Here is a 10,338-nt window from a genome sequence, read left to right as displayed (position 1 = left end):
GGAGGATGGACGCCTCACGTGGGTGTCCTGCAGAAGTTGGCACCGTGTCGGGAAACCGCACTCACTTCTGGCCCAGGAGCTGGAGAAGCCAAAGGATGGCTTGAGAGGCGAATCGGCCGCACACCTGCCTCCTGCCAGGGAGGGGAGCCAGCAGAGAAGGGGCATCTCGTGGGAGCTGCAGCCACACTGGGCCCCTGCCCTGACGCTCCAGGTTTCAGAACAGCCCAGTGGTGCCTCATGCTCCTGGTGGTGGTCAGCGGCTGAGTCAGGTCCGACTCATGCTCCCCTGCTACCTCCCACATCTCATGCCAAGAGCCAAGTTAGGAAACCTGCCGGAAAAGGAATTCTGGAGAAGTAGTTCAGCCCAGCCTCGCTGACACAGCACGGAGCCAGCTCAGCACCTGTCAGACATGAGGAAAGGGCTGACTGGCCGCTGAGCAGGCGACTGAAAGCGTCAGTACTAGAGCTGTGAAGAGTTTCACACGGGTTTTAAAAAAAGATGGCTTTGGGTTTCTGCTGTGGTCGAAACAAGTGAGGTCATTCAGACCAGTCCTTCCACGAACACCGGAGTGAGGGAAATTTTCCACGTGCGTGCTGTACGTCAGTACTAGAGTTTATTCTGTACATTCTTAGAAGAAAGTATGGGTGAATTTTGCTCTTAGGCTCAGAAAGGATTTCTTAAACAGGATATAAAAGCAGTAACCATAAAAACAAATGTTGATAAATTCACTACATTAAAAGTACTCTTGTATGTATAAAAGACACCGTGAAGAAAATTCAAAATTGAGCCCCAAACAAGAGGAGATATTGCCAATTCTTATATCAAATAAAAATTAGTTCCACAGTATATAATCTAATATATATGCAGAATACAAAAAGAACTATATTTCCATTTTAAAAATATTAAGATAATAGTTACATTTAGATCAACAGGCAAAATATACGCACCAACAATTCCCAGTAGAGGAGGAAAAACCAGCCAATAAAGATATAAAAGAGGACTTCCTTGATGGTACAGTGGATAAGTGTGCAAAGTGCAAGTCGTTCAGTTATGTCCGACTCTTTGCGACCCCATGGCCTATATAGTTCATGGAATTCTCCAGGCCAGAATACTGGAGTGGGTAGTCTTTCCCTTCTCCAGGGGATCTTCCCAATCCAGGGATCGAACCCAGGTCTCCCACATTGCAGGCGGATTCTTTACCAGCTGAGCCACAAGGGACACCCTTGTGGATAATCCACCTGCCAATGCACGCGGCACAGGTTCCGTCCCTGGTGGGGGACGATTCCACATGCCTTAGAGCAGCTGAGCCCGTGCACCGCAACTCCTGAGCCCTAGAGCCTGCAAGCCGCAACCACTGAGCCGAGCACCCAGGGCCTGTGCTCCGCAACTAGGGAGGAGCCCCCACTGCGCTGGAGGACGCCCTCGTGCAGCAGCGAAGACCCAGAGCAGCCAAAACTACACAAAACAAATAAACGAATATAGCAGTGTGTACTTGTCAAAAAATTTCTTTTTTAAGTTATACAAAGATGCTCCACTTCACCAGCGAGCAGGGAAATACAGTTTTATCCAAATGAGACACCACTTCACCCTTGCTCAGTTGGCAAAAATGAAGAGGTCGGGAAGCCCCCATGTTTGTGCCTGTGGCTCATTCTGCCATCACGGTGTCTGTCAGCCCTTAGGGCGTGTGGGAAGGCACCAGCTCTCCTGTGTCGGCTGGACTCCCACGTACAGTGACCCCACGTTCCCCTCCGGAGTCTCACAAACAGAGATGCATCAGGACAGGTGGGTGGAGATATTCACAGCAGCCTCCCCCACTTTAGCAAAACCTGGAAAGGGCTCCAAAGGCCAAGACAGGAGAAAGCCATGAAATGAACCAGCACTAGCTGCACACAGTGAGAATGGGTCTTAGAAACAGCTTTTGGTGGGAAAAAAAAAAAAGCAAATTCCAGGAGACCATAGAGTATGAAACAAAACATTTTTTTTATACAAGCAAAACTAAATAAGTTGTGAATGGTAGGATTCTAAAATGACAAAAACCAAGAGTCGGTTGGCCCGTGATCTGAGCTGGGGGAGCAGGAGATAGGGTGAATGTGGCTGGTGTTGAGGGTTGGGTTGTGTCCCCCGATCGGAGCCCTGACCCCAGGACCTCAGACGTGCCTTACGTGGAGACAGGGTGTTTAAAGAGGAGATTGGTGTTAAACACGGTCACGGAACGGCCCTTCTCCAGTGTGACTGTCCTTACAGGAAGAGGAGATCAGGACACAGTCATGCAGAGGGACGGCCCGTGAGGACGTGGGGAGAAGTCTGCAAGCCAGGGACGAACCAGCTCTGCTCACTCCTTGATGTGGGACTTCCAGCCTCAGACCGTGAGAAAATAAATCCCTGTCACTTAAGTGCCTGCTCTTCAGTCTTTGCTACAGCGGCCCCAGGAACGCATGCAGTGGCGGTCCAAGGGCGGGGATCCCCGCCCAGGGTGGGGGTGCTGGTGAAGTGGGCGGCCCCTGGGTGGGGTCTAGCTCTTACCCCTTTGTGTGTTGTGGGTGCCACTGTCTGCATCCTGTTCCAGGAGAGAAGGGGTGGGGGCAGGGCTGAGCATCTGCAGCCTGTCTACTTGTGTGCGGGGGGTTTGTCCTGACACCCCTTCCTGCCATCGCCTGGGCCTGGGGGCTGTTCTTGGAGGTCGGCAGGGTCTTTCCCACGCTCTGGCTGAACCTCGGGCACTTACCTGCCTCCCAGGCCCTCTCTCCTTCACCTGTGGAGCAGGGTGGCCATGAGAGGCTTTGGAGGGCAGCTGTGAGTCCGGATCACAGTGAGAGGCAAGGGTGCTGCCCAAGGGGCCAGAAACGGCAAGGGTGCGTCTGGTGCTGCGAGGAGGCGGTGTCGTCACCCCAGTGTCGAGAGCAGGGAGGCGTCTGCGGGCTGGGCACGGGTGGGCGGAGGGCCTGGACTCACACCGGCTCTGCCCCCCGCCCTCCGGCCGCCTGCCCCCTCCAGGCAGGTCTAAGGGGACACAAGAAGGTGGGGACTCCCCCACAACAAGACACTAGAACACAGGTGGTTTCTCCCCGAGGGCCTTTCCAGGGCCACAGACCCAGCAGGCTCACAATCTGATGAGAACGCAGCCGTAACTGTGATACCTGCTGGCCCCCGGCCTGGGTCTGACACCCGTGAGTGCTCCGTGCTGGCCTAGCAGGCCCCGCAGTGTCACCGAGGTCTCATCTCCGCGCCTAGCAGGCGCCGCCGTCTGCTGGACCTGCCCAGCACCTGCAATGAGCCGCTTTCCGCTCCAGGCCCTGGCCCTCCCCCCAGTGCTGGGTGCCCGGCTGAGGGGTGGCCAAGGCCCTCTGAAGCACCTGCTGACTGCTGCCTGCAGAGACCTACCCCAGCCCAGAACTTGGAAGCAAGCACCCAGCCGCTGGTGATAAACCTCTTGTGTGCGCCCCTGCGGATGCTCCCCGTCCAGGGCTGGTGGCCTCCCCCACAGACGATACTTTCCAGGGGCCTGAAAAGGACTGGCTTTGGGCTGCAAGGCTTGCCTTAGGATCGGAGGTCCAAAAGGAGTCAGAGATGGGAAGATCGACTTTGAAGAGAGGATGGGGGACAAGTACAGAAACCTAGACGGTGCAGAAAATTGGCTTGGCCCTTTCTTCTAAAGATTTCAGGAGAAATTGTATAGAGCTATCTCAGAAGCAAGGGTTCTCCCCCAGAATCCTTCCTCCCCACGTGGTCCTCACCCTCGACAAGTCAGCTGTGAGTACGTACCCCTGTTCGAGGGGAGGGAAGCCTGGCTCTGAGGGGCTGCTGAGGGCAGAGCAGTGCCGCAGAGAACCTCTCGGGCCCTGAAACTGGGTGGACTCTTCCCCGCTGAACTCTGGACTTACTTAGAACAGAGAGCTCTTGATTTCTTCCAGTGTCTCCCTTTAGGAATGGAAACGTCTGTCCTATGCTTGTCCCACCATTGCATTTTGGAAGCAGATAATTTGTTTCTAGAGACACAGCCCCACCAATGGGGAACTTTGCATCAGGCTGGGTCAAACCTGGAATCTCACCCAGACCCGAGTTACCCAATGGGTCTTGCACTTCTGAGCTGATGACATTTAGACGAGATTTTTGGACTCAGAGTCAAAGCTCTAATGGTGAGACTTTGTGGATGCTGGGATGTGGTGAATGTATTCTGCACGTGGGGTGGGCTTACATTTGGGGACCAGGCAGTGGACTGTAGTGGGTTTAGTGGTGGCCACCCACCAAAAGATATGTCCACCTGAAACCTGCGAATATGACTTTATTTGTAAAGAGGGTAATTAAGTTAAAGATGTTATCATCCTACATTAATGTGTTCATATGCTTAGTTGTGACGACTTTGTGACCCCATGGACTGTGGCCCGCCAGGCTCCTCTGTCTGTGGGGTTTCCCAGGCAAGAACACTGGAGTGGGTTGCCATTTCCTTCTCCCGACCCAGGGATCAAACCAGTGTCTCTTGCATTGGCAGGTGGGTTCTTTACCACTAATGCCACACAATCATCCCACATTAAGGTAAGTCCTAAGTCCTATAACAAATGTCCTTTTTTTTTTTAACAAAAAAAATTTATTTATTTGGCTGTGCTGGGTCTCTTAGTTGCAGCATGTGGGATCTAGTTTCCTGACCAGGGATTGAACCTGGACCCTCTGCATTGGGATTGCAGAGACTTAGCTACTGGACCACCAGGGAAGTCCCACAGATGTCCTTGTAAGGGAAGAAAAGGGGAGGAGACACAGGTGAAAAGGTGGTGTGATGATGGAGGTAGAGCTTGGAGCGATGCCTCTGCAGACCGTGAGATGCCAGGAGCCTCTAGGAGCTGGGAGAGACGTCTCAGGACCTCCAGAGGGGACTGCCTGCTGACACCTTGATTTCCGACTTCTGGGCTCATGGGAGAAAACTGGGAGAAAACACCTTTGTGTTGTTTTTGCCCACGAGTCTGTAGTCCTTTGTCACAGCAGCCCTGGGAAGTGGTACACTGGGTGTCTGACGAGGTTGAACGCTGACTGTGCCGATGCCTGGTACCATGACAACAGCGGGGAAGGGTTCCTCCCAGTGGCCATGGGGCTTCTGTTCTCCGAGGTGTGTTTTCCTCTGGTTCTTGTTCTCTGGAGTCACATGACCTCGAGAGTCAGTACTGTCACCAGGCAACCCAGCCACCCAGCACTTGGTCCCTACATCCTTGCTTCCACATGGCCTTTGTCCCGTGTCCCACCAGGGCTCAGTCTGATGGCCCTGTGGTCAGGGATGATCTGGTTTTCCACTTCCTGCTGGAAAGGGGACTCATGGATTCCCCCACATATGTGGGCAACTCTGACTGGAATCCTATTTGAGCTTGTTTCCTGTTTTCCAAGGTCCGTTCTGGTATGTTTCCCAGCAGGAACCAGTGCATTCAAATTGAGCAGTCTGAGGGGAGATTGATAACAGGGACCATTTACAAAGGTGCAGGCAGCGTGTTAATTTCAGAATGAGGCGATAAGACAAGGTACAGGTGAGAACTGGAGACTGCTAACAACCGCATCCTCTCAGGAAGCACAGCTTTCTGGATGAATCACAGGCCGATGCACATTTATGCTGGGCTTTCAGGAGCTGAGCCGGGGGTATAAGTCAGACTCCCGCTGCTCTGCGCAGGCCCTGTCTATGTGGGCCCCCGCCGGCCCCTAGAGACACTGACCACTTTCTGTCTTCGCACACTAGCTCATCTCAATCTCAGGGAGGGTGTCCTCACAGCTCCTGGGCCCCAGGCCTTCACCAGGTCACCAGCTGGGACCTCTGCGGACCATCCCAGCTGTGGTGGTCCCATGACCACGCGCTGCCCAGGATCTGGGGCGGGTGCTCCAGGGGCGGGCTGACGGGGACACGTTTCTCTGGTGACTGCGGCACCCATAGTGTCCTGTCACTGGCAGAGCAGGGGGATGGCCCTGTCCTCACCCCGCCCGCGTGCCTGTTCCGCGTGGGCATCCTTGGGCACACGGATGCTCTGCTGGCCTCCCTGCCCCTTTCCGCTTGCAGGTAAGTCCCTGGCAGGCCCCGAGAGCGCCACAGGGCCCCAGGGGTGCGGCAGCCTGGTCTGCTCTCCAGTGAGCAGCTCGCACTCTGCACCTCGTGCTCTCAGCCTGCCTCGGAGCACCCCCCTTCCAGAAACATTCCTGCACTCACTGCTGCCTGGGGAGGCTGTCTACAGAGCCCTTTGTCTTAGCTGGGGGCCTTCAGCAGGCCCACTGGGAGACAGGGCTTGCCAGAGGGGTTGTGTTCAGAGAGCTGGGGCAGCTCCACGGAAGCAGGCTCAGCCCGGAGCCCAGGGAACTTGCCTCCCTGGGGTTGGACTCAAGGTAGGACGCACCGCCACGTTATGCTGTGGCAAATGCACCCCAAACCTCAGTGGCTTCCCACAGGGGCCGAGTTCTCCCTTGTTCTGCTCTTCCACTGCTGGTTGGAAGGTGGTCCCCCAGTGATCCTGACTCCTTCTGAGCCAAGGGGGCGTGTGCGGCCAGTCTGGACACTGGCCCTAAAGTGTGGCTCAGAAATGACCCAGATCACCTCTGCTCACCTTGCGTTGTTCAAACAGCCCACACTGGTAAAGGGGCTCCACTGAATTTCAAAGGTGGGATGGGGGACAAGCCTAGTCCTACCGCGGAGGGAGGAACAGCCAAGACTGAGGGACACAACCGGGGGGCGGGGCGGCTCCAGGGGCGGACAGGGCCAGGATGGCTGAAGGGTGTCCACGGAGGAACGGGGGCCTCCGGGGGGAGGCGGGGGGAGAGATTCGCAGGTCCCGTGTCCCAGCTTGCAGGTCGGGTAGGTGGTCCACCCTCATCCAGGGGCAGCAGAGGCCCTTTCGGGACTTCCTGGGGGAGGAACCTAAGGAGGTGAAGGCTTCCAAAAGTCAAAGGCGGAGAACTCAACAAAAGCAAGCCTTCAGTGACCAAGTGTCAGGCACACAGGCTGGGCGGTACCGGCAGCCATCTCGTGGGCCGTCCGCTGTGCTTTACCGGCGAGGTCTCTCCTGGCCCTGCGATGGGGGGGGCGGGGCGGGGGAAGCGGCAAGGAGGTCAAACCGAGCCTCGACACCCCCACTCCTCGCGCAATACGCCGCACACGGCTCCAGGGCCGGCCCGAGGCGCGGACATGCTCCGGGAGCTTCTCGTCCCGTCCCGTGCCCGGCCGGCCGCACTGAGAGCCGGACCGGAGACCCAACCACAGCGACCTAACCAGGGGACCCGAGGGCGTGGGCGCGGGTGCTCAGCGTCGCCGCGACCCCGAGCGCGTCCGTGCGTGCGTGTGCGCGCGAGCTCGCCGAGGGGTCTGGCCGGCCGCGCGGGGAGGGGCTCCCACCCATGGCCCTCTCCCGCCCCGGGTCCGCTCCCGCCGCGCCCCTCTTTCCCTGCGGCCCTGGTGCAGCCGCCGCGCTGAATCGGTGCCGGACGCGGGGCCGCAAGGCGGCGATCTGGCCTTGGCCTCCGCACAGCCATTTCCCGCTGCCCCTTCGCGGGTCCCGCGCGCGGCCTCGCCAAACTCAGAACCGCAGGATGAGGTTTAAGGCGCCCCGGGACGGGCGGCAGCAGCTCGCGGGCCGCCTTTATCCACCAAAGCAAGAGGGACCCCTTTGTTGTCTTCTGTTTGTGCCGCCGCGGCGCTGTGCGCGGCACCCGCCCCTGAGTGGTAGGCGGCGGGTACCCAGGGCCGCGGGAGGGCTGTCGCTCGGGCCCCGCCCCGGCCCTTGCCCCGCCCAGGCCCCGCCCAGGCCCCGCCCCGAGCTGTCTCCGCTCCCGCGCTAGCTCCGCCCCGGCTCCTGTCTGCCGGCCCCGCCCCCTCAATAGCTTTGCCCCCGGCTCCGGCCTGCCTGCCGGCCCCGCCCCTGCCCGCCCCCCCGCGCTAGCTCCGCCCCGGCTCCTGCCTGCTGGCCCCGCCCCTGGCCTTCGCCCCTCCCCGGTTCCTGCCTTCCGGCCCCGCCCTTGAGCTGGCTCCGCCCCGCACTAGCTCCGCCCCGGCTCCTGCCTGCCGGCCCCGCCCCGGCCCCGCCCAGGCCCGGCCCCCGGCTCTCGCAGTCGGCGGAGCTGACCGGGCTGCGGGGACCCGGGAGCGCCGAGCTCGGGGCGCAAGGCGGGTGCTGCCTGTAGTTCCCGCTCCCGCTCCCCGCCCGGTGGGCGGGCCATGCCCCGGACTCCGGCCGCGGTGCGCACTCCGGCCCGGCCATGAGGAGCGGCCCCGAGCGCAGGGGCAGCAGCGCCGCGGCGCCCCCTGGCTCGCCGCCCCTCGGCCGCGCGCGCCCTGCCGGCCCCGACGCGCCCCCGGCCCCGCCGCCGCCCGCCGCCGGCCAGCCCCGAGCCCGGGAATCCAGCGATGTCCGCGCGCAGCCGCGCCCCCTGTTTCAGTGGAGCAAGTGGAAGAAGAGGATGGGGTCCTCCATGTCGGCGGCCGCCGCGCGGAGACCGGTGTTTGACGACAAGGAGGACGGTGAGAAGGGCCGCGCGGCGGGGACCTGGGCAGCGCACTGGGGACCGCGCCGCTGGGGAGCCCGCGCGCTCTCGCAGGGGGGCTGCGGCGGGAGGGTTTCCGTGCGTCGGGGCACCAAGGTTCCCGGCGCGGGACGGCGTCCCGGGGCGTCTCGGTTTCCGAGGAAACTCGCGGACGGTGCCTGCGGTGCCCACGCTCGTCCCCCGTGTCCAGCCGCGGCGCGGCGCGCGGAGCAGGCCCTCCAGCCGCGGGGAGTGAGGGTCGGTGGTCCCCACTGCATACAGGGCGCTGTGTCTGCGGTTTCCTTTACTGTGCGGTGCGGTCGCTCGGTTGCCCCTCTGCACCTGAGGGGTGCCGAGTTCGCCAAGGGAGACGCCGGACCACAGGTGGCGCGGGGGCCCGGCCCTCGGAGTTCTCAGTGCCGGCGACCGCGCCGCGTGGCTTCGGCCGTGCCCACCTTTGCACTCAGATGTGCGATGGAGGCATGCCTTTGTGCAGAAAGCCTCCCTTTGGGAACTAGTTTGCCCTCAGGTCCCCCTGCAGGTAAGGCTAGTGACCTGGAGGTGGGCGCCGGTGGGAAGCAGGAGACCGATGCAGGCCTGCGGGCACGCCTCCCTCAGCCCTGCTGGGCACAGGGCCTTTCCCTTAGCACCCCCCGGGGAGGTGGCAGTGCCCGCCCCGGAGCACCCTGACACTTCCACAGGCAAGCAGGCAGCTCTTCTCTCAGATGTCATGCAGATAAGTTAAATGCTATAAGATGACACATTTGATTTTTTTTTTTTGACATTTTCTTAAAATAGTAGAAACATGCATTTTTCATTTGTAGGCAGCCTGCAGCGGGTAGGATGGATCTTTTATAATTTTAGAGCACAGCTTAGCCAAGGAACCCAAGCTATTTATTTCTGATAAATAATTTAAGCATTATAGGAAATTACAATACTATGACCTAAGGCCACTGTTGGAGACTCTGCAGCCTGGCGGCGGTCCTCACAGAGGGAAGGGGAGCCTGCTGCCCGGCGGGGTGGGGGAGGTCTGGAGGAAGCTGGGTTCCAGTGAGCCCGGTCTCGGTCAGCGGGGAGGGGGCATGGGTGTCTGGACACGGTCAAGGGGCGAGGCCTTCAGGGCCGACCACGCCCGCACAGTGTATTCTGGGGAGACCTGTCTTTGTGCTCTGAACTTTAGGGTACAACTTACCGCTGGGGATGTTTTATATGTTACATGTTTTTGAGTGTGAATATTCCAAGTGCAGAAAGCCCACAGTGAATTAGGAAGGAATCAGGAAGCAGATTACACCTAGCTCTGGCTGCAGGGGCAGGATCAGAAAACGTCTGAGAAATACATCTGATTTCAGGATTCGCCAGTGTCAGCCTAGGGCTGGCCGCTCTCGTATGTCTTTGCATTTTGCTCTCCAAGGTGGAAAATGTAGGCAGAGAGGCATTGATGCAGCCCAGTGGTTGCCTTCAGCTTTGAATGGTCGAATTTTACTACCTGTTCAGAGTATTAGGTTTCAGAATCCAAGGAACATTAAAGAGGCGAAAAGAGCACAGGATCCATCTATGGTTCTTGAGTCTGATTTGAGAATTACTTCATACGTTTCCCCCCCTCCGCCATCCCTGTTCGCCTGAAGCAGGACAGCAGAGGTGCCGGCTATTCTGGGCTGGTGCAGGTGGGAGCCGGCTTCGGCAACAGGTACGCGCTCTTCAGCACACGTGCCTGTCAGTCAGCTCTCATCCCTGGGCGCCGCGGCCAGCTCCCCAGCCTGAACCCCTCAGGATGAGACTTAGCTGGGCTTTTCTCGGTGAGATGAGAGGGCCGAGACTGACCCTGGGTCTGATCACCGTGGATGCGATCCTGGTTGGTGGCC

General features: G+C 59.2%; 1 protein-coding gene across 1 annotated transcript in view; it reads left to right on the top strand.

Moving 5' to 3' along the window:
* The first annotated feature begins 8,212 nt into the window (after nucleotides 1-8,212).
* STK32C (serine/threonine kinase 32C) overlaps nucleotides 8,213-10,338 on the top strand; it is a 75,412-nt gene continuing 73,286 nt past the window's right edge. The window contains exon 1 of the mRNA XM_061163195.1: nucleotides 8,213-8,474. Coding sequence (XP_061019178.1) covers nucleotides 8,213-8,474 — 262 coding nt within the window. The remainder of the gene's footprint in view (nucleotides 8,475-10,338) is intronic.

This window comes from Dama dama, chromosome 15 (genome assembly GCF_033118175.1).
Source record: "Dama dama isolate Ldn47 chromosome 15, ASM3311817v1, whole genome shotgun sequence".
Lineage (NCBI taxonomy): Eukaryota > Metazoa > Chordata > Mammalia > Artiodactyla > Cervidae > Dama > Dama dama.
This window is presented reverse-complemented; position numbering and strand designations above follow the sequence as displayed.